Source organism: Notamacropus eugenii, chromosome 1, assembly GCF_028372415.1.
Source record: "Notamacropus eugenii isolate mMacEug1 chromosome 1, mMacEug1.pri_v2, whole genome shotgun sequence".
NCBI classification, from domain to species: domain Eukaryota; kingdom Metazoa; phylum Chordata; class Mammalia; order Diprotodontia; family Macropodidae; genus Notamacropus; species Notamacropus eugenii.
In genome coordinates, this window is record NC_092872.1 from 561,749,484 (window position 1) to 561,774,185 (window position 24,702).

General features: G+C 36.0%; 1 protein-coding gene across 1 annotated transcript in view; it reads right to left on the reverse strand.

The window, feature by feature from the left end:
- Positions 1–24,702, reverse strand: part of TPO (thyroid peroxidase) — a 179,241-nt gene that overhangs the window by 138,849 nt on the left and 15,690 nt on the right. The window contains exon 3 of the mRNA XM_072631561.1: positions 23,890–24,022. Coding sequence (XP_072487662.1) covers positions 23,890–24,022 — 133 coding nt within the window. The remainder of the gene's footprint in view (positions 1–23,889; positions 24,023–24,702) is intronic.

The window sequence follows — 24,702 nt, forward strand, 5'->3', positions numbered from 1 at the left end:
TAAATGCAAGCAGAATAAATACAAAATAAATAAATATGTCTGTTAAATTCAATGTAATTCGAGAAAGAGACAGTGATATTGAAGGAGTTTGAACTTGAAGAAAGCTAGGGAAGTCAATCAGTAGAGATGAAGACAGAGACCGTTCCAGCACTGGGAACAACCAGAAAAAATACCTGGAGTTGAGAGATGGAGTGTCTTGTTTGTCTAGACAGGAATCCAATGTCACTGCAGAGAGGAAAATGTGCCATATAAATAAGATATAAGAACACTGGAAAAGTAGGAGGGGGCTAGATGAGCATAGTGCCTGGAACATAGGAAGTGCTTAACAAATGCTTGTTGACTTGACTTCTCAATACTCCAGCCAAGCGCCTGAGACTATAAGGTGCAGAACAGTTGCTGATCTGCATTTGTGGATGGAGTTTTCTCAGGGCATTTTCTTAAATCAATGAAATCACAGATCTAGGAAAACAACTAACGGGCAGAGTGAGGCCATGTGTTAATCTATGGCTGGGTCGCCTTTATCCTAACCTAGGACATGCTTATGACACATGGGATTTATCCAGGAATTTGTCAGCACTTCCAGGACTATTGACTTACTTGAATAGTTTCAGAATGTTGGTGCTTATGAAGTTTTAGCCGCTGGTGACAAAGGAAACTAAAGCCTGTTACAAATGCACTGATGCAGAGTAAGGAGACTCCAGGGTGCATTTCAATGTTCCCATCATAAATAGGTTAGATGAAGATGGATATAGGAGTTTAAACTTCTGGTTCTCTTTTTGGTCACACAAGCTATTTTGCTTTGCATTCTGCCCCCTCCCCCTCTTTCTCCTGCTGTAGGAACTAACCAAATCATATCAACCCCCTTGGGCTCATTCCTCATTTAATATCTTGAGTAAGGACTAGACAAATAAAGCCTAATTATTGAATACATTATGTTATTTTAATTTGGGAAGTTGATTTTAAACTAACTCTAGTTTTTTAAATTTTTCTTGCTACTTTTTGATATATAAACTGGGGATTTGACATGCATGTTCCCTTAGTCGAAATGAATTTGAACAATTTGTGACACAGCAGTGGGGCACAGGTTGGATAGAAGAAGCAAGAGGCATTTATTAAGTCCTTACTGTATGCCAGAGACAGCTAGATGGTGAACTCAAGAGAGTACTGCACCTGGAGTCAGGAAGACCTGAGTTCCAGTCTGACTTCAGCTACTTACTAGTCATGTGGGCAAATATCTTAACCTCTGTTAGGCTCACTTTCCCTCGACTGTTGTTCAGTCATTTTTCAGTTGCATCCAACTCTTTGTTACCCAGTCTGGGGTTTTCTTGGTAGATACTGGAGTGGTTTGCCATTTCTTTCTCCAGGTCATTTCATAGATGAGGAGACTGGGGCAAAGAGGGTTAAGTGACTTGCCCAGGGTGACATAACTTAGAGACTGAGGCCAAATTTGAATTCAGGAACATGAGTCTTCCTAACCTCAGGCTGGTCACTCTGCCTACTGTGCCACCTAGGTGCCCCTTCCTTGACTGGAAAATGGGGATAATAATAGCTTCTATCTTACAGGGTTGTTGTGAAGATCAATTGAGATAATATTTGAGTTCCCAGCACAGTGCTGGCCAATAGTAGGTACTACGAAAATGCTTATTCCCTTTTTATCATCCTACTGCCTGTTGCCTAAGGACTGGGGATATAAATAAAAACAAAACAAAACAAAACCTAAAACAACCCCTACACTCAATTAACTTACATTCTAATAAGGGAGATACACAGAATAGATGGAAGGTAAATTTGGAGGAGAAGACATTAGTCTACTAGTTAGGGGAATTAGAAAGAACATTGGCTTTGAAATCCTGTCACTATCTGTATGACCTTACTCAAGTCACTTCCCCATCTGTCAATGGAAAGAGTTGTATTAGATGACCTCTGGGCCAGTTCATCTTCCAGTTCTAACATGTCTGTGATTTTAGGTGCATTTCTGCTTTGAAATTCTATGTCCTAAATTCCTTCCCAGCTCTAAATTCTTGGATCACTCTATTGATGAACATATTTTTTATGTGCCTGCTACGTTCCTACTACTATATGAGGTGATACTGTACACAGAATTACATGCTCTACTCTCAAAGAACTCACATTCTGTTGTAGGATACCACATACACATATATAAATGGAATAAATACAAAATAAGCATAAGCTAGTTAAATGTAACAAAATAAAGGAAAGAGACAATGACATTTCAGGAAGGGAGAATTGGGAAAAGCTTAGTGTAGAAGCCAGAGCTTGAGGTGCTTCTTTGAAGAGAGACATTTCATGAGGTTCCCTGAACTTGGAGGGACTCCAGAGGTCATCTGGTCAAATTTCCTTAATTTTGTAAATGAGGAAACTGATCAAGAGAGGTAAAGTTATTTGCCAAATGTCACAGGTATTATAGCAGCACTAAGATTAGAACCCTGGTCCTTTTTTCCACATGGATCACTGTTTCTACTGTACTCCATCCTCTCCCCAATTGGAAAGCAATGCTACCTTGTTCAACACCAACCAGGTCTTACTAAGGAAATTAAGATATTGGAAAAGAATATTCACTGATTGAGCAGAAAAACTCCAATGTTCCCCTTCTTGACACTAAAATCCCTACTCCCCTACTCACTGACATAGACCCATACCACCTCACCACTGTTAGATTAAGATCCCATAGCTGTTCTGAATTGGTTTATAGACTAAATGAATGTGTTTCTATCTTTATTATTAGATTTGGATGAACAGCAGCTTTGGAGAAAATGGTCACAAAGCTGAGAGTGTCTTAGAGAAGAGACAGATGTCTAGGGTGGTGTATCTGATCCTAGTTACCCATGATTTATTTTGAAACACTCCTCCATTTTTCTCAAGGAGCAGTTGTCGAGTCCCTGTGATATTCTGAATTCTAAGTGAAACATCAGGACAGAAAATTCAAAAATTTCCTATTTGACTGGAGACTAGCTGAGAGATGAGAAAAGTTTGTCCTTAATGCTCTCTACACCACAGGAAACTTAAAACCAATGTTCTCTACCAACTCAAAAAGTTAAACATTATTGTTAAGTAGACCTTTCAATCTGGACTCTAGTCTCACAATGAACTGAACTGAAATCTGCAAAGTTAGCATTGATCTTTTAAATGCCAAGACTAATGCCTTTTTCTTAATCACCATCCTCTTTGACTTCTCTATAGCATCTGAAATTGCTGACCACCTCCTGGATTTTCTCTCCTATTTGGGTTTTTTAACATTGATCTTAGCTCTCCTACCTGTCTCATTAATCTTTCTCACTCTCCTTTGCTGGATCTCCATCCATACTATAGCTACTAACTATGATAGCTCCCAAGATTCTGTCCTGGACCCCTCTTCCCTTTTCCCTTTATACTCTATCACTAGGAGACCATACACATTTCAACTATCTTCTCTATGCAGATGACACTGAAATCTACATATCTAGCTCCAATTTCTCTCCTTAATTACATGCTCATATCATGAACTGTCTATTTTGAACTTGATATCTTATGGGCATCTCAAACTCAATTTCCCAAAGTAAAGCCCTCTTCCAATGTCTTTATTGCTATTGAGAGTACCAACATTCACCTATTCATTTCACTCAAATTCTCAGTATCATCCTTTATTTTTCATACTCACTCATTCCAAAAATTGATATCAGTTGTCAAATACTATTATTTTTATCTCAACAACAATACCATTGTGATAGGTAGTGAAAATACAAAGATTAAAATGAAGTACTCACAACTATCAAGGAGATTATAAAAGCCCCATCATCTTACCCTAGTTCTGTGTGGACAAAGTAGTATGGACTCCAATTTCACATGAACACATTTATGTTTGTGTGTATATATATGCATGTATATGTATATATGTATAATGTATGTGTATATATACACACATATATGAAATTACAATTCACACTATTTTTGGTCAAGCCTAAGAATGTGATTTATTACACCAAAATAGAATCAACTGGATTTAACCAATATTAGATCTGGAAGGTCAGTCAGTCTGTAAGTCAGCCAACAAGCACTTTTTAAGTATTTACTATATTTTAAGTACTTATCAAGCACGGTGTTAAGGATACAAAGAAAAACAAAAACAGTCTCTGGTCTCAAAGTGTTCACATTCTAATAAGAGAAACTATGTATTATGGCTATGTACATAAAAGTGAAAATGAATTGCTGAGGGAATTAGGTTGAGGGGACAACTGGGAAAGGAGGGGCTTCTATAGAAGATGGATTTTCATAAAAGTCTTGAAGAAAGCCAAGAAAAATAGAAGGTAAGAAGGGACTTGTGGCATACGACACAGAGTTAGAAGGAAGAGCATTATTTATAAGGAACAAGAAGTTCAGTGTAACTGGGTTGTGGAATGCATAGTTGGACTAAAGTTTAAAAAAAGACTGGAAAGGTGGGAAGGAGTCAGGGTTAAAGAGATTTAAATACCAAGAAGATCTCGGGAATTAAAAAAAATCAATGGATTTTATTGCATGGGGAGTGAGATGGTCAGTTGTGGAAGCTGAGTGAAATATGGTTTGGAATGGTAAGAGACTTGAAGCAGGGAGAGAACATTTTACTTGACTACTTCATTTTAGAGGAGTAACTGAAACTGAGAACTTAAGTGAATTGTTCAAGGTGAAACAATAACAGTAGTTAATGTAAATGTCAAAGGTAAGATTCAAACTCAGGTCCCATATATCTCCAAGTCCAGTGTCATTTCCAGTACATCATGCTGCCTTTCTTGATTAAGACCTAAACAACATGAAAGAATGAACTCAGCTTCTAAGAAAGCAGTAACTCTTGGCAATAATGATTTTGGTGTGTAAGTTCAGGACTCTTTATTTATTGGGTCTCCAGTCATGCCCACTAGAATTGAAAAGTAGTCAATTAGAAAGACTGGTGAAAGACACTATTTCATCTATAGACATGAAGGAATGTTTTAAAGCCTCTTTGAAAATGGAGAGATCTTATCTAATATTGACATACATTTTGTCCAATATTCAATATTTTCAGAAGGCTTTGAAATTCTTATTTATAGAACATCATGACTATCCATATATTTTATGTAAGAAATGGATGAAAGGCCAAATTATATTCCTTCAGGCCACTTCACTTTGCCAGCAACTACCCCCAACCATCTAAATACACTTCCCTAACACAAGTTCAGATTTTGCTGAATTATGTCCTAATGTTTCCTTCTGATTTCAAAGTACCATTTATCTCACACCAAGTTACATCTACAGGGCTCTGTAAATCCTCCTTTTACATCAAGTTATTTAGCCTGAAATGCATGAACATTGCCTACAAGCCAAGCGTACTTAGTCCAGATGGAAATAAATGAACAGATTATTTCAAGGAGGTCAACACTAATGCTAAGGGTAAAAAAAGGGAAAAAAGGTAACGTCTAAAGCTATGCATACCTAACACTACATATTTGGCTATATAACATTAGACATCCAGGTCGCTGGAAACATCTGAATAATAATTTAATTTTTTATCCATACAGTTAATACCTTGTTTCCTTGTTTTTACCCTCCCAATTCCAATTCATCCTTCATACATCTGGTAAAATAATTCTTTTTTTTTCTCCCTATCTCACTTGACTGGCTAGAAATATAATAGCCACTCACAGGCCCAGTCATTGTATAGAAGCTTGAACCTGCTCAGTTTTGCTGATCTGAGCTGAATGGGAAGTCTCCACTGGAAACTCGCCATATTAGTGTTGGACTTAGTGTAGACACTTGATTGGGCTTTAGTCCTACTGTAGCTGAAGACTCCCACTCTCAAGTGTTCTACCAACCTCAGCATCTCCAGGAGCAGGGATCACGCCCAGACAAAATAATCTTCCTAAGGCAAAGGTCTGACTATACCCGACTTCTGCTCAAACCTCTTTAGTAGCTTCCCATGACTTCTAGGTTAAAATGCAAACTTCTCAGTTTGTTATAACTTACACTTTTTGACTTTACTTCAGATGACCTTGACCTCCACTCATGCTCCCCATCAGATGCTCTATATTCCAAACTAGATTGCTAATAGTTTCTCAAATTCAACATGATATGTCATCACCCGTCTCTGTGTATGCATGAAGACAATCCCCTATGCCAATTTTGCACTGTCATTTCTTCATTTCTCACCAGACTACAGTCTTGATTTATCTATTACAAATCAGAAAACACTTCATTCTGGAAGACTTTTCCAGTTGTGGAATTCACACCCCTACTTCATGGCCTCTCTCTGTGATTGGATGCCTCCTCCTAGAACTTTCATTGAAGGAGGGTGACCAGGCTTGACACAATGTCATTTCTCATTTCATCTCTCCAATTTCAGTTTCCTTTCATCTCAGTAGATGTAAAATCCTTGAGGGTAGAGAGTATGATTCTTTTGGCTAGTAATTATATTCCTACAAGTACACTCTCAAGGTCTCTTTCAAGAGCTTTGTATTTGACTGCAACATGGGAGACACTGGCACAGGACCATTCAGCACAGCCTTCCCACATCAGAAAGGGTGCTGTGCTCTATAAGCAAAGCAGAATTGAGATAGCACAAAGTAAATATAGGATATGCAATTTTGGAGGACCCACCCCCAAAATTCATATGGACTATCAATGTCCAACCTGTGGCAGAGCATTCCAAGCTCTTATTGGTCTGATCAGCCACAGTTGGACACACTGAAATTTTCCTTGATCATGGTGATGTCATTTTGGTCCTCTTCGAAAATGAAGGACAACAACCAACCAATGTTCCTAGTGCTTAGCATATAGTAAGCTTTAATAAATTCTTGTGGACTACCTTTATTTTATTTGTCCATTTAATTTTATTTTACTTTTTAAGTTACATGTAAACAAAATTAACATTCTTTTAAAAAAATTTGAGTTCCACATTCTCTCCTCTTTCCCCTCCTTCAGAAGGCAAGCAATTTGATGTAGATTATGCATGAATAGGCATAAAAAAACATTCCCATATTATACATGTTGTAAAAGAGAATGCCGACCAAAGAAAAAAACAAAGTTAAAAAAAAGTTGTTTCAATCTCCATTCATGCTCAATCAGTTCAAACAGAAATTTTTTGAGCATATAAATTTCTTTTTTTTTGTTATTTATTTTTAGTTTTTAACATTCACTTTTGTAAGTTTTGAATTTTTCCCCCTCACTCCCCCCTCTCTCCCCAAGATGGCCTGCAATCTGATATAGGCTCTACATATACATTTCTATTAAACGTATTTTACATTAGTAATGTTATATAGAGGAATTATAACGGATGGGAGAAACCATGAGAAAGACAAAACAAAACAAAAAAGGATATAGAATAATTCACTATGTATTTATGCTCCATAGTTTTTTCTCTAGATGTGGATGGCATTTTTCATCGTGAGTCCTTTGGAATTGTTTTAGGTCCTTGCATTGCTAAGAAGGTCTAAGTCTATCAAAATGAGTCATCACAGACTGTGGCTGTTACTGTGTATAATGTTCTTCTGGTTTGGTTCACTCAGTATCATTTCATATAAATCTTTTCAGGTTTTTCTGAAGTCTGCCTATTCATCATTTCTTATTGCACAATTGTATTCCATTACATTCATATACCACAACTTGTTCAGCCATTCCCCAATTGATGGACATCCCCTTGATTTCCAGTTCTTGGCCACCACAAAGAAAGATGCTACAAATATTTTTGTACACGTGGGTCATTTTCCCATTTTTATGATCTTTTTAGGACACAGGTCTAGAATTGATATTTCTGGGTTAAAAGGTAGGCACATTTTTATAGTTCTTTGGGCATAGTTCCAAATTGTTCTCCAGAATGGTGGGATCAGATCACATCTCCACTTAACAATGAATTAGTATTCCAACTTTACCACATCTTCTCCAACATTTATCATTTTCCTGTTTTGTCATGTTAGCCAATCTGATAGGCTAGATGTGGTACCTCAGAGCTGTTTTGATTTGCCTCTCTCTGATCAATAGCGATTTAGAGAAATTTTTTGTATGACTATAGATAGCTTTAATTTCTTCCTCTGAAAACTTTCTGTTTATATCCTTTGAGCATTTATTAATTGGGGAATGACTTGTATCCTTGTAAATTTGATTCAGTTCTCTATATATTTTAGAAATGAAGCCTTTATAACAGATACTAGTTGTAAAAATGCTTTCCTAGTTTTCTGCTTTTCTCAAATAGAAATGCTATATTAGATCCTGGATGTAATAGGGAAGGGAGTGGGAGGAATCAAGAATTTATTAAGAATCTACTGTGTGCTAGGCATTGTTCTAATCACTTTATAAATACTTCATTTGATGACTAGGGGCAGGTAAGTGTCACAGTGGATAGAGTGCCATGTCTGAAGTCAGGAAGACTCATCTTCCTGAGTTCAAACCTTGCCTCAAACACGTACTAGTTATATGACCCTAGGCAAATCACTTAACTCTAATTGCATCAGTTCCTTATCTATAAAATGAGCTGTAGAAGGAAATGGAAAACCAATCCAGTATCTTTGCCAAATTCAGACATGTCTTAAATGACTGAACAACAATAACAATATTGATGAATAGGGAACCACTGGAGTTGATTGAATAGAGGGGGTGATACGTTCAGATCCACATTTTAGGAAGATCAATTTGGCAGCTGAGTGTAGGATATATTGGAGTGATGAGAGACTTCAACGAGAAAGGTTAACTAATGCAATAGTCCAGGTACAAGGTAATGAAGGGCTGCCTCAGGTGGCAGTTTCAGAAGAGAGAAGAGGGTATATACAATAGATTTTCCAAAGATAAAAATGATAAGACTTGACCACTAATTAGATATGGAGAAAGAGTTAGGAATTGAGAAATGACACTTATTTTGGAAGCCTGGGTGGTGGGCACTTCAATAGCAATAGAGAAATTAGAAAAAGAGGAGAGTTTGGGTGTAAAGATAAAGAGTTTAGTTCTGAGCATATTAAATTTAAGATGCCTCCCAGACATCTAATTTAACATGTGTATGTGCATTTGGAGAGTGAGTCTGAAAATGAATTGAGAGGTTAGGGCTTGATACGTAAATCTGATAAGCACAGAGATAGAATCCATGGAAGCTTATGAGACCGCCAAGTAAAATAATGTAGAGGGAGAAGAGAAATGGGCCCAGGACTGGGCCCTCTTAGATTCCCCTATTAGCAGGCATGACACAGATGAAGATCCAATGAAGGACAAAGAGGAGTAATCAGGTAAGTAGAGAGGGAAAGAGAAGTGTCAGGAAAGACTAGAGAGAAGACAGTATCAAGGAGAAGAGGATGATTTACAGAGTGAGAGGCCGCAGAGAGGTTAAGAAGAATGAGGATTGAAAAAAGACCATTAAATTGGCTAATTAAGAGATCATTAGTAATATATTTGTTGAATCAAAATGAATTTCAGATCCTAAGTAGATTTGGGATTACATGGACAGTACTTAAACTTATATTCTACTTTTCAGTTAGGGATTTGTAATTTCTTTTTATGTAGAAGTCTTTGTAAAATACGAGCTGTTCAAACACCCATTCACACACACCCCTCAGGTAAACTGTTCAATACAGAGATGATAATCCTTAAAGATACTAGCATTTTGAATTAATTGCTTAGAATTTGCAGGGCTGGTTCAAATTTATCTGCATTTTTATATTGGATTTACATTTGGCAAGTTGGATTATTAGAAAACTGAGTATACTAATGAGATATGTCTGTGTCAGGGTCTAGATGGTTTTTTAATTTGTTCTTTTTATCCATCAAATAAAGATATAAGAAAACAACAGGGTTAGAATTGATTAGAGTCCATCACTTACTTTTTGCTTTGCCATAGGTATTAAAAAGAGGAATATTTAAAAAATCATTCACATCAAAAATCAATCTGTCAACAAAAGTGATGTGTTGCAGTTCTCAAAAGAAATTATTGGAATTAGACAATGAAATACCTTTAAAACAGTTTATAGTTAAAACTGAGTTGTGATAACTAAGGGACTCAGGTTGAAATTGGTAATTTTTTAGGTAAGAGCCAGTTTGGTCTGGCTTTCCAACTGCATAATTCTCAGTGTAAGCATTTACACCTCAGAAATCAGCTCTTGCTACAAATCAAGGCTTGATTTATTATTTTGTAGATCTAGACTTTAGAAAGTAATGGAGAAAATGTTAATAATGCTAATTAGACTTAAGTGTGTCCTGCATGCATTTTTTTTTTTTCAGGGAACTGGTTCTTAAATATTTACCAGCACATTTTTCGGGAGGACCCACCATTGGTAGAATAGAGAAGAGGTAATGCTTGTCTTCACTGACACATCCCATGGTTGTACTTTTTCCTCCTTATATGTTCTTTTCACCTTTCTCCCTCAGGGCATCTAGTCTCAGATACAACTAAAAAATTTTTAAGCCTGAGGCAATTCAGTTGAGTGTGTATAGGATGGTACAGAGGGGCAAACTTCATTGGACAGTATGAAAATATTGTGATTTGTTCTTGTTGGTGAGTCATATCTGACACTTTGTGACTCCATTTGGGGTTTTCCTGCCAAAGGTGTTGGAATGGTTTGCCTTTTCTTTCTCCAGCTAATTTTACAGATGTGTAAACTAAGGAAACAGGGTTACATGACTGGCTAAGGTCACCCGGCTAGTAAGTGTCTGAGGTCAGATTTGAATCCAAGAAGATAAGTCTTCCTGACTCCAGGCTCAACATTCAAGCCACTGCTTTACTGGGAGATAAATTCATGGGGAAGGGGAAGCTCAGGGTAGGGCAGATTTTCACCTGAGGTTCAGGTAGCTTCTTATTTTGATTGCTTTCTTGCTAAGTCTAATTGTTTCTATATTTCAAAAAGCCCCCGGGGGCAACACCTCAGTCATTCCATCCTGGTTTCAAGTCTTATGCTAGTTTATTTTCCCCACTTAGGCTTCTCCCCAATAGTAGCAAGTAATCTAGACTTTCACTCCCTTTTTTCCCATAATCAAGTTTTCCTTGTTTCCTGAATGTAATTTTCTTTTTCTATTAGTCAACTTGGTCAATTAATCTAGGATCTTGTGAGAATAGGCTCTGATGGCTTGAAGTGTAATCCTCTTTAGATAAACACATTTTTATTTGAATTGGGCACTTGTGGAGAACCAATAACTCGTAAGATAGATCTACGAAAAGGGAATGTCAGGTACTATTTCAGGACAGTGATTCTGTGTCTGTGTGTGGGATGGCTCAGGTCTCTACATAAATCAATTACTCAGAGGCCTCTCAAAGTGATGACAGAAAAGAGATTTATTCAATTCTCAAGAATCTGGACAATCCTACAGCAGTTCACCTGGAGTAGGAAAGCCAAAGACAAAGAAAAGGCAGTGATTTATATAGACTCTAACGCAAGTCCCTCCCCCCCCACTGACCATTATTCTCATTAGCTGAGAATATGATCTTACATTCTAGACACAAAATCTAACCACTCCCTTTTGAAATGAAGACATTGAAGAATTAGGTAAACTTTATCCAATCATTGAGACCCTAATGTACTACACAGTTTTATATCCTTATATGGAATTATTCTGTTCTAAAAATATAGTAACCTTGAGCCTCTCTGTCTTACCTCACCCCTGGGAGAAGAACTACAATCTGAGAAGTCTTCACTAAACCTATCCCACTCATCTGGAATATGTTTTATATCAGTCTTATCTTTTCCATTTCCTTAGCCATCATACTAGTTCATGCATTCATTACTTCTTGATGGCATTCTTAGAATACCAACTTAAGTGGTCTTCCTGCCTTCAAAATCTAATTCTATGAACCACAGTCAAAGGAACCATTGTATTAAACCATGACACACTCCACCACTGAAAAACAATCAATAATTTCTTATTAGCCAGTTGATCAATGAACAAACATTCATTAAGTGCCTACTATTTCTCAGTCGCTGTGCTTAGCATACCCACTAAATATAGTGGTTTGTTTGCTTGTTTTTAGCTTGGTTTGGTAGGAGAGGCATCTGATTTATAATGAGTGGAATGATTTCACTTTAAGGTAACAGGAATACTTTCATCTGGATTTGATTGGTTCGGGGAACTAGGGTTTGAATGATAGACTTTGCTTCCTTGCTTCTTGTGGCATAAGAATCCAAATCTATGGTGAAGTGCTAAAAGTGTAACCCAATTTCCACTCCGGTATGGAACATTTTTCTTACCCAGCATTGCTGTCAATGACATCATGCCTGCTGAGGTAGAGGGGATCAACATCTTTCAGCTAGTTATTGAAATTTTACAATTTCCTTTTATAAATTAAATAATTTTTATTAAATTTTATTGTCCAAAGTTGTTTAAATGTTTTTCAGTCTTTGTATTATTTCATTGGACTGGTCTGAGCTACTCCTGACCTACCCAGAATTTTTGACATTGGTAAAAAGGATTAGTTTAGAAGCAGGCCATTGTTCTTGTGGTTGAATTGAGAGAAGGGTAATTAAAAATAAAAGGGAGTCTCAGGTGATTGGATGGTCCTGCACCCTGGAGCATTTCTTTCATAGTAAGGAGAATCTTATATCAAAGGACAGAGAGGGGGGAGCACTGATCATACAGTAATAGCCTGATGGGTACTTAAAGAATTTGACAAGATGAGTGAAGATATTGCATGCATGACTATTCCATGGTTCTTGCCAATGGCTTTGGAAAAGCCGAATCACCAGCATAAGGAAAATGAACATAAAATATGATTCCATATTCAGCAATTAGATCCAGATATGATTGTGATTTTGGTTTGTAAAGATTGTTTTTAAAGAAGAGGGGCAGTTTATATTTCTAGAAATAGCACAGGTAAAAAGAGCAATGGTGCTGGGGGTAGGGGGTATGGATGGCAGACATGATCTCTTACTTAGGGATTTTGATGAAGAATGCATTGAATTCTATTGAGATTAGGGATATAAGGGAAGAAAATGGGAACTAGGAATAAGGATGGGACCAGGGACTTTTTTTTTTTTTTTTACTGATAAGTAGCTTACTTTAGGGATTTCAGAGAGTTGGTTGGCTGGAAGCAGAGAGACCTAGGAAAGTCCTTTACTCTCTCTAGGTCTGTTTATTTCTCTGTAGGAGATTAAGCTATATCATTTCCATTCATTTCTTTTGCTTTTTTGTGATCTCTTAACCAACTTATTGTATTTCTGCTTTGAAAATCTCTACTTTTGTTCCTGAGTTTCATTTGCCGATTGTCAATTTGCCATTATGGTAATGTTGTACACTTATTACATTTCAACATACTGAAAGGCAGGGGGATGGGGTGTTGATTGTTAAAATCACAAGTTAATCATGTCATGATTTTTCTAACAGCTTCATCAATAAAGTCCCAAATCCTCATTAATATATCCTTCAGGGAGGAGAGAAGCCATAAATAAAAATTTGACAAGAAAGGAAAGTCCATTTTAAAGACAGATTTGGCTCAGAAGTTATCAATGGAGAAACCTGAGTTTTAAACACCTCCTTGAGAAACTCAGCTTCCTGAAATTATTGCATCTTAAGTCAGTGTCACACAGAAACTGTGGCCATGGGATTCAGTCTTGGGAAATATAACGTAGTCAAATTCTGCTGAACTAAAATGAACAGTTAACTTATCATGTTAGATGACAATGGTTAGTAAGTTCAAGTTCAGACAACTGTCCACCAGTCCTTGAATTCTGGGGCAGTACTTAGGGAACAAAATCAAACTCTCAAAATAAAAGTTATTTTTCCCTAATAGAACAAATATTTAGAATCCTGTGGCCCAAATCTCTCTGTGAGTCATAGAGTAGCAAAAAAAAACATTAATGAACTCAAAAGTGTGTGCATGTGTGCATACATATGCATTAATGCGCCTTCCCCTCATTTCCAACTTTCGGAAACATTAGCATCCCTTAAAGGTCTCCTCATATGAGACACTTTCCTTACTATCCACAAATCTTATTGCTACCCTGTTCCCACAGTTACTTTGTGTGTGTGTATACACATAGAAACATGAATTTTGTATATGTCTGTAAACATGTGGTAGAGAGATGGCCCATTAGCTCCTTAAGTGCTTTTGTAGCCTATTAACAATGACTATCATAAAGTAGGAAGAATAGGAATAAGGACTTGGACCTATGATTTCATGGGCATAGAAAACTCCCAGATGTGGAAATTATGTCTACCAGGACAGATCAGCAACTCCTCTTCAAATTTTACTCTTAGAGAGTTGCTTGTTCAGTGAGGTATTACATTCAGTGAATTTAGCATGGTGTTGAATTCAGAGTTAGGAAAATCTGTGTTCATATCTTGCCTCTTACACTCTAGGTATGTGACCATGTGCTTAACTTCTAGGAGAGTCACTTTACTTCACTGATTGGTCCTGAGTTTCTTCTTTTGTAAAATGGGTATAATAATATATGTGTTGTTGTTGTTCAGTCATTTCAGTCATGTTTGACTCTATGATCCCATTTGGGACTTTTTGCCTAAAATATTGGAGGGGTTTTGCCATTTCCTTCTCTAGCAAATAGGATTAAGTGACTTGGCCACAGTCACGCAACTGGTAAATGTCTGAGGCCAAATTTGAACTCAGGAAGACGAGTCTTTTTGACTTCAGATTCGGTGCTTTATCCAAAGGGTTTTTTGAGGCTCAAATGAGATGTTTGTAAAATGCGCTGAAAACATTAAAAAAAATATGTGAGAGTTAGCTATCATTAATGTTGCTACTGTCACAGCCATAGAAAGAAAAAAATTCAATATGCTAATTCATGGATCTAAAGTGATAACATGATAAATACGAGTTATCTAGGAGATACACTCCATGGAATCTTCTCAGCCTTCATACTCTTGTTTCAATTCAACCAGTATTTATTAAGCATATATTATATGCCATGTCCTATGCTAATGTAATGGATACAAAAACTAATGGAAAATTCCTATCCTTAAGCATTTTGTATTCTAAAATGGGACTGAACACAGATATGGGTAAATATAATATAATTTAAGAAGAAAGAGAGCTTTAATAACTGGGGAATCAAAGAAAAATCTACCTTTTCTCCTTTCCATCCTCCTATTGAGAAAGTCAGAAAAATAAAATTTCTGTGATAAGCGTGGATAGTCAAAACAGATTCCTACATTGACCATCTCTCTTTGTGTCTCTGTCTCTCTCTGTCTCTGTCTTTACACACACACACACACACACACACACACACACACACATACACACACACACACACACACCTCACTCAGAGAAAATTGTTGCATTTTTTTATTTCCTTGCATCTCTTCCAATTTTAGCTGCATTGATTTCAGGTATAAAACTTTTAAAATTTTCTATAAATAAAATTATACATTTTAACTTCTGTGATCTTCTCTGTTTCCTCTGTGATCGTGAACTCTTTTCTAACACTAGGTTTGATGAGTACTTTCTTTCTTGCTTCTCTAAATTTGCTTATGAAATCATCCTTCATGTATATTTTCGTAACATTTTTTGATATGCAGTGCGAGATGTTGTTCTAGACCTAGTTTCTACTGGACTATTTTCCAGGTCTCCCAACAGTTTTTTTGAATAGTTTGTTCTTGCTCCAATAGTAATAGTCTTTGGGTTTTATTAAAGGTTGGGATACTGTGTTTACTTGCTTCAGTATATTGCACACCTAATCTGTCCATTGACATCTCTTATTTTCTTAACCAGTAACAAATTGCTTTGATCCCAACTACTTTGTATTTGAGATCTGGTACTTCCAGAACCCCTTTATTCCCACTTTTTTCATTATTTCACTTCAGATTCTTGATATTTTATGTTTCCAGATGAATTCTTAAAAATAATTTTAGCAATTCTATAAAGTAATCTTTCATTAATATGATTGGAATGGTACAAAATCAGTACATTAATTTCTGCAATATTATAATTTTTATTAGATTAACTCAGTCTGCCCATGAGTAATTAATTTCCTGCAGTTATTTAGATCTGTCTTTATATAAAGAAAATTTTGTAGTAGTGTTCATATAGTGTCTACATGTAGGCATGTAGGCTGCTGAGTATTTCATAATTTCTGTAGTTAATGTAAAATTAATCTTTCTATGTCTTTATGATGGATTTTGTTTATAATATACAGAAATCCTAATGATTTATTGAGGTTTATTTCATATTCTGCTATATTCCTGAAGCTGTTGTTTCACTTAGATTTTTGGTTGACTATGACTCACTAAATAAGCCATCATATTATTTGCAAAAAGCAATAATTTTGTTTCCTCGTTGCCTGTGATTTCCCCCTAAATTTCTTTTTCTTCTCTTGCTTCTATAGATGTCATGTCTAGCCCTAATAGTGAATAATAAAGGTCATAATGGAAATCTTTCCTTTGCCCCTCATCTTATTGGAAAGGCTCCTAGTTTAGCCCAATAACAGATAATGCTGGGTCTTAGTTTTAGATAGATGCTGCTTAACACATTAAGGAAAGATCTATTAATATGATTTCAATTAAAAAACAACAGAATCATGTTATATCTTATCAAAAACCTTTTATATTTCTATTGGTATTATAATCTGATTTTTGTTGTTATTATTAATATGGTCAATTAAATTTATAGTTCCTTAATGTTGAATTGGTTCTGTATTTCTAGTACAAATTGAACCTATTCATAATATTTAATGTTTGTAATGTGTTATTGCAGTTTCTTTATTAATATCTAGTTCAAATTTTCACATCAATATTCATTTAACATATCTGTAGCTTCTTACTTTTTACTTTCTATCATTTAAGTTTCAGAATCATTTTTTTTAATTATAGAAGGAATTTGGTAGGACCACTACTTTTCCTATTTTTTAAAGAGTTTATATAATGTTAGATTGTGTCTTTTTCCTTTAAATGTTTTATAGAATTTTCTTGTAAGTTCAACTGATCCTTCCCCACTCTCCCCTTGGGCATTCATTTATTATGGTTTATTTATTTTTCCCCTAAAATTATATTGTTCTCTATTTTTCTTCTGCTAATCTGGGAGGTTATATTTTTAGGAAATATTTATCTGTTTTATTTAGGTTATTAATTTTATTGGTATATGTTTAGGTAAAATAGTTCCTACTAATTTATTTTGTTTCTTCTTCATTGATTGTGACACTTTTTCCATCTTTGTTGCTAGTAATTTGGTTTTGTTCTTTCTTTCTTTAACACTTTAATATAGTATTAATTTATTTTTAACATTCTTTTCTCTTCAAAATTTTCCAAATTCTCTTCCACCCTCCTACACCCTCTCTTACTCAAGGAGAAGACAAGCAATATGCTATCAATTGTGAAATTATGCAAATTATGAAATTGCTATCAATGTGAAATTATGCAAAGCATATTTCTATATTAGTCATCTTTCAAAAAAGACAGAGAAATAAAGCAAGAAAATTATACTTTAATTTGCATTCAGAATTCATCAGTTCTAACTTGCGAGGCATGTAGCATTTCTTCATCATGATTCCTTTGGAATTATCCTGGATCATGGTATTCATCAGAGTAGTGAGGTCTTTCACAATTGATTATCATTGAAATGTTGCTGTTACTGTGCAGAATGATCTCTAAGTTCTTTTCACTTCACTTTGCATCAGTTCATATAACTCTTGCCATGCGTTTTTTCTGAAGTCACCTCATCTCATCATTTCTTTGAGCACAATAATACTCCATCATAAATCATATACCACTACTTGTGCTTCCATTCCCCAATTGACGAGCATCCCTTTGATTTGCAGTTCTTTCAAAGAACTGATATAAATACGTTTTGTAATATGTCTTTTTTCCCCTTTGATTTCTTTGGGTAGAGACAGTAGGTATTGCTAGGTCAAAGGGTGTGCATAGTTTAATAGCCCTTTGAACATAGTTCCAAATTGTTCTCCATTGTGGAAGGACTAGTTCACTACTGCACCAGCAGTTCATTAGTTGACGTATTTTCCCCTATTCCCTCCAACATTTGTTGTTTCTGATAGATGTGAGGTGATACCTCTAATCAATAATAATTTAGAGTATTTCTTCATAAGACTATAGAGATTTTTGATTTCTTATTCTGAAAACCGCCCCATCCTTTGACCCTTTATCATTTGGGAAATGGCTCTTATTTCTATCAATTTGACTCACTTCTATACTCAGTATATATTTGAAAAATGAGGTCTTTATCAGAGAAACTTGCTGTGAAAATTTTTGATATTACTGTGTCATCTGTGGTACCTTTTAGTATAATGGAGTTTCCTTGATTATCTCTCTTAATGAGGTCTATCATTTGCTTTGTCTGAGATCATGACTGCTACCCCTTCCTTTTTTTTTACCTTCATCTAATGTATATTAGTTTCCGCTCCAGGCTTTAATTTTGACTCTTCATGTGTGTCTTTCTATTTCAAGTGTATCTCTTGTAAACAACATATTGTTGGATTATGATTTTTAATCCTTGCTGTTGTGTGTTTCTGTTTTGTGGGTGAGCTCATCCCATTTCCATTTACAGTTATGATTACTAATTGTGTTCTTCCCTCTATCCTATCTTCTTCTTTTTCTTCTCCCTCTTTTTTATCCTGTCCCTAACAAAAGTCTGTTTGGTTTCTAACCACTGCCTCCCTTAATCCATTATCCCTTATGGCATCCATCTTTTCTCTTAGTTTCTTCCCCACCTATGTCCCTATTGGGCAAGATATGTTTCTACACCCAGTTGAGTATGTATAGATATTCTTCTCTCTTTGAACCAGTTCTGATGAGAGTGAAGTTCAAGCATTGCCCACTATCCCACCCTCACTTCACCTCCATTTTTTCTTTTGTTGTAAAAGTTCTCCCTTAAGTGCCTTTTTCATGTGAGAAAATTGCCCCATTCTAGCTTTCCCTTCCCCCCTCTCCTAGTGCATTGCTCATTATCACCCTCTTCATTTTTTTTGGAGAGCATTCCAACATAAACAACTTGCACCCATGCTCTCCATTTACATAAACTCCTTTTAATATCCCTAATAATGATAAAGTTCTTAGCAGTTACATATGTCATCTTGCCATATAGAAATTTAAAAAGTTTAACCTTACAAGGCCCCTTAAAATTTCTTGTTTATTTTTTTTATATTTGAGTCTTATTTATGAATGTCAATTTTTTTATTCAGCTCTGGTTTTTTTTTAATATTAAGAATTCTTGAAAGTCATCTATTTCATTAAATGGCTATCCCCTCCTGGAGGATTATACTCAGTTTTGTTAGGTAGGTTATTCTTGATTGCAGTTCTAGTCCTTTCTTTTTCTAAATGTCTTATTCTAAGTCCTCTGTTCCTTTAACACTAAACCATTAAAACATGCATAATCCTGACTGTGGCTCCATGATATTTGAATTTTTTCTTTCTGGCTGCTTGACATATTTTCTCTTTGACCAAGACATTCTTGAATTTGGCTATAACATTCCTGAGAGTATTTTTCATTTTAGGATCTCTTTTAGGAGGTGACAAGCAGATTCTTTCAACTTCTACTAAACTTTCTTGATCTAAGATATATGAGCATGTTCCCTTGATGATGTCTTGAAATACAATGTTTAGGCTCTTTCTTTGATTATGGGTTATACATAGTTTGATTATTCTTAAATTATCTCTTGCAGTTTTATTTTCTAGCTCATTTGTTTTTCCAATAACATATTTTACATTTTCCTTTATTTTGTTCATGCTTTTGAACTTGTTTTTATTATTTCTTGATGTCTCATGGAGCCATTGGCTTCCTCTTGCCAAATTTTTAAGGAATTATTTTCTTCAGTGAGGTTTGTACTTCTTTTAAAGTTCTTTTCTTTAGTGATTTTTTTGTATCTCCTTTGCCATTTGGCCAAATTTGGTTTTTAGGTGTTATTTTCTTCAGCATTTTCTGTCCTTCTTTTACCAGGTTGTTAATTTTTTTTCATAACTTTCTAACAATACACTCATTTTTCCCCTCCATTTTTTCCTCCATCACTCTTATGTTTTTCTTTAATTCTTATAGGAATTCTTGTTGGGTTTGGATTCAGTTAGCAGTTTTGAGGCTTTTTTGGGGGGTAGCTGAAACTTTGTCTTATCCTAAGTTTATTTCTTGGTCTTCCTTCCTACCATGGTAGCTTTTTATGGTCAAATTCTTTTTTTTGTCACTCTCAGACTATTTCCTGACTTTGAACTTTATGTTAAAGTTGGGGTCTGCTCACTTGGGGCTGGTGAGGTACTGTGTCAAGGTGATATGATCCTGGGAGAGTTTTAGAAACTATTGTCCTGGCTTGTGTATGAATACAAGCACTCTTTTCCTCCCTAAAATTGTAATTATGGTCCACCTTCTCCACTCTCATCCCCATCATGGCCACATGCTTTAGTGTGCTAGTACTTCTGCTCACCCTGCAGAACTGTGTATGGGTAATGCAACACAGTCTTGCATCCAGTTCCAGCAAAGGGTCCCCTGTAATATCCTTTTGACCAGTCATCCAATCCCCTTAGCATTTGTGGGCTGAGAGTTTAGAAGCCATAGCTGCCAATTCTATCACCCCCAGGGCCTGAAACTTGCATACCTGCCTGGATGCAGCCTGCATTAGACCATACTTCAGCCTTACCCCAGTGAGAGAGAGATCTTTCTTGTCAACTTTCTAAATTGTCTTGAGCTAGAAAATAGTTTCACCTTGTCTTTTTGTTTGGTTTTTCATTCCAGAATTCTTTGAGGCATGATTTTATAGGCCGGGAATTTGGGAGAATTAAGGTGAGTCTTTGCCTTTATTCTATCATCTTGACTCCACTCCTTGAAACTTGTTTCTAAACCAAAATATGTGTGTATTTTCCCTCGCCTTTGACCAATACAGATAAGAGATTCAAATGTCTCCTGATTCTTTATCCTTTATTTGTCATTTAATTTAGAAAACTATTTTAACTCTTTTAAAAAATTCTTGCTTCATCTCTATTAGGAATTCTAGTTGAACTCATGCCCAATTTCTGATTACCTCTGTGGTTTCACTTGTTTATATACTGGAGTCATTCTCTTCTACTGGGGTTGTATCTTGAATGTTCCTATCACTATAAAAGGTCTTTAGGTGATAATGTCTTTTAAAATGTCGTTTCTAATTCTCTCAGCCCATTGTTGGACTTCTTAATTTGTGTTAGACACAGTACCTATGTACTTTTGGGGAGAATGTCTACTCTGCTTTCTTGGCATATTGATTATTGTTTCATTCTAGGATCTCAGGGGAAGGTCAGGTTGAAGACCTGTAAGGTTTCATCAGTACCCAAGTGGTCTGATCCAGGGCAAGTATGATCACTGCCTCCCTAATCTTAGCTCTGCCAAGACCCAATTTCCTTTTGGAGTTAATCAATACAGTTTTGCCTTTACTTCAGGTAGAATTCCAGTAGACTGCTATTGGATTTGGCCACTATAAACAAGCTGCAAAGGTTCAATAATAGAACTATAGAATCTTCTTTTGTTTGGGTTTGCTGCCTTAGCTTTTCCACTGTAGGCTTCAGACTAGGTTAGAGTCTGGAAATGACACCCTCCTCTGCTCCTGGGAATCAAAGCCACTTAGCTATTGTTTATTTATAAATTTTCACTTTATTCCGTATGAAGTCTGGGACCCTTGTCCACTCCTCATCTTAGGCACAAGTATCCTTTCCAGTTAGCCATGGATTTACTGCCTGTAACTGGGAAATTAGTGACAAAAATGCTAGTTGGCTCTTATTCCTGAATTCTACAAATGTTCATAGCTTCCTCGTATGGGTCTATGAATTCCCTTTATCTCTTTTGCTGGATTTCCTTACCTGCACTGGGCTATTATGATTTTTAGATATTTGCGGAGAAGTTGTATTGAGAGCTCAGTTGTGCTTCTTTGAACTGTTATTCAGCCATCTTGCCTCCCTGGATTCCTATTATTTCCTTAATCTCCCATTAATCATTCCATTAAAGCACACTATGATTTTTCTAGGTTTAGTATTTCTGTGTAGAAATAAACAACCTGTCCCAAACCTGATTCATATTGTGCACTAGGTATCTCTTTTATTTTTTCCTTTAGGGAGTCCTAGACACAAACTATAACTCAAGCTATAATTAGTCTCATACCTGGGATTCCAGGTTTGGGCTCTGAACTCAAGCAAGAGTTCCTGAGAAATCAGAACCTAGTCCCTTTAATAAGTAGTGTTCCCTCCTCCAGAACTGAACCTAGGTCAAGCACAATGCCAAGATATAGGATAAGGAGCAGTACAAGTCATTAGCCATACTACTTCCAGTAGTGCTTCTAGTATCCCACACATATTTTATCCTTGAGATTATAGCATTCTACTATATCATATCTCTGTCTTAGAAAGGCTATTTTGTCAGTTGTGTGTAGGATGGTTTAAAAGAGGAGCTAGGTGAGCAGGGAGCTTGGTTTGTAGGCTATGATAGTAGTCCAGGTGAGAAGTAACGACTGGGATAATGGACAAGAAAGGTATTCATGTGAGTGGTGAATTAAGCCAATATTTAAATGGGTTGCTGTGGTTAAAAAACATCACCAAGTGGCCAGCTTACTAATGATGTTTCTTTGTGCTTTGCCAGACTGGTCCTCAGAAAGCAAAATCAGTGTGTTGCCAAGAATGTACTCAAAATCTTTTCTGACTAGGTTTGACTGGCAAAGCTTGTACTCAAATTGCATGCCTTCAAGAACAAAGGGTCACCTACACATCATCATGAAGCACTCAGGTACAACATTGTGAAAGGGAATGATAAATAGTTGCAAGAAATATATTCTTACTTTGTTTCTAAGATATAACTTATAAGCTGCAATTCTACTAAAAAACTTAGCAATAAAAATATAACAAATCCTATAACATATATACATATTTGTAATTATATATGTATATATATATATATATATACACAGACACATACATACATATAACATGCTACCTCTATGTATTTTAGTCATTCATTCATTCCACAAATATTATTTGTGTCTACCATTCACACAATATTCTATTGGGTGCTATGTGGAATACTAGGATAAATAAGATATAGTGTTGTGTTCCTCCTTCATTGCTGAAGAAGACCATGCCATCAGAGAAATGATGACATGACTTGCACTTGACTTTGTTTTGAGTGAGGGAGGGCTGTGCAAGGTCACCAGCCTCACTTTCTCCTTGTGAGCCTAAGATATAGTGTCTGACTTTAAGGATTCACAAAATAATCAAAGAAACATATACAATGCAGGATAGGATAGAAGTACTTCAGACAATAAGTGTAGTAAGATTTCAGAGGAGGTTGAAATCACAACATAATTTAAAGGTCAGAATATTGGAGTTGGAGTCTGATGAATTGTTTTAAAACCCAGTTTTACTACTTGCTATCAATTGAGATCTTAGGAAAATCAGTTTACCTATCTTGGCCTGTTTTCTCATTTATACAATGGAGGAGGACAGTGAACTCCATGATACCTGATTCCACGATTCTAAGATATTGTGAGTCCTATGACTTTTCTTCATGGTAATAAGAGAAGACTTCATTGAAAGGGCTACCTGGACCTTGAGAAATTGGTCATTTTCCAATGCATAGAGATGGAGGGAATGAACATTTAGGCAGAGAGAATGATACAAGCAAAAACATGAAAATAGAACCATATAAAGTCTAATGAGTTAATACAAAGTAAAATAGTTTGAATGGGATGAAAATTCACCTGGGATAGATGTGATAGATAAGCTTGGAGAGATAGATTGAAATCAAATGACAGAGAGCCTTGAGTCCTTGGCTATGTTGTTTATATGTTATAGTGTAGATAACAAGGAGCTATTGAAGATTTTTCTTTTTTTTCTTTTAGTAAGAGAGTAGATATTCTTTCTACTTTTTGAGGAATAGAGCTATATACTCTTAGTAGTATTTACCTCCAAAGTGATTGGGGATGGCATTTTGTATCTTATAGTACCTGAATTGCCTATGATGAACTGTCCATAATAAAATCAAAGGTTGAGAAAAATAAGAAAGTAAATATTAATTACCTGTTGTTGCAGGCTCCTGTAATGAGCCTGTACTTGTTTGCTAAGCAAGAATTTGGACATTTGGGTGGCGACATGTAAGGCAAGCATCCAGAAACTTTGGCAATGGTGCTCAATAAGTCAGCTGGCAGAACATCTGTTAAAGACATGGTTTCACATATTACACCTGATCCTTGTGGGGGGTACTTTAAAGGGCTTCAGAAATCTCTTCATTTACAAATATTCACATTATTACATTAAGAACTGCCAGATCTATCATCTAGGAGATTTGACCATTATCTTTTCCACTAGAGGAGGACAAACTAGCCCAATTAGAGAATTGCAGTTCTACCAACTAATGTTCTACGAAGGAACAGTTGGTGCAGATGATTACCCAGACCTCATAGTTTTCTAACACTTAATAGTTTCTCATTGTGGCCTAAAGGGGATGAGGCAGAATTTCAAAACTACTGCTGTATCAGAAATTCAGCTGGGGCTGTGTTTGAGAAGCCTTTTCATCAGGCTCAGTCCTTACCATTACATTGACCTTCCTCTATGTAAGGATAGGAACAAACACTGTCACAAAATACCAGACACCAGAGCAGTGCCTGATAGATACATATACTCTGCCCTTGGCTATTTTCTTTGGTCCCTCCAAACTTCTTGGAAATTTAAATAACATACTGGTACTTTTCCCCATTCCTGGAGGCTCACTTATATCTCCAAGGCATGTAAGTAGGTTTCCCTAAATAAATCCACTGACTCAGATCACCCAGTTTTTTTGCTTAAATAACCCCAGTAACATATCACCTGCTTGCCATCATGATCTATGCATAC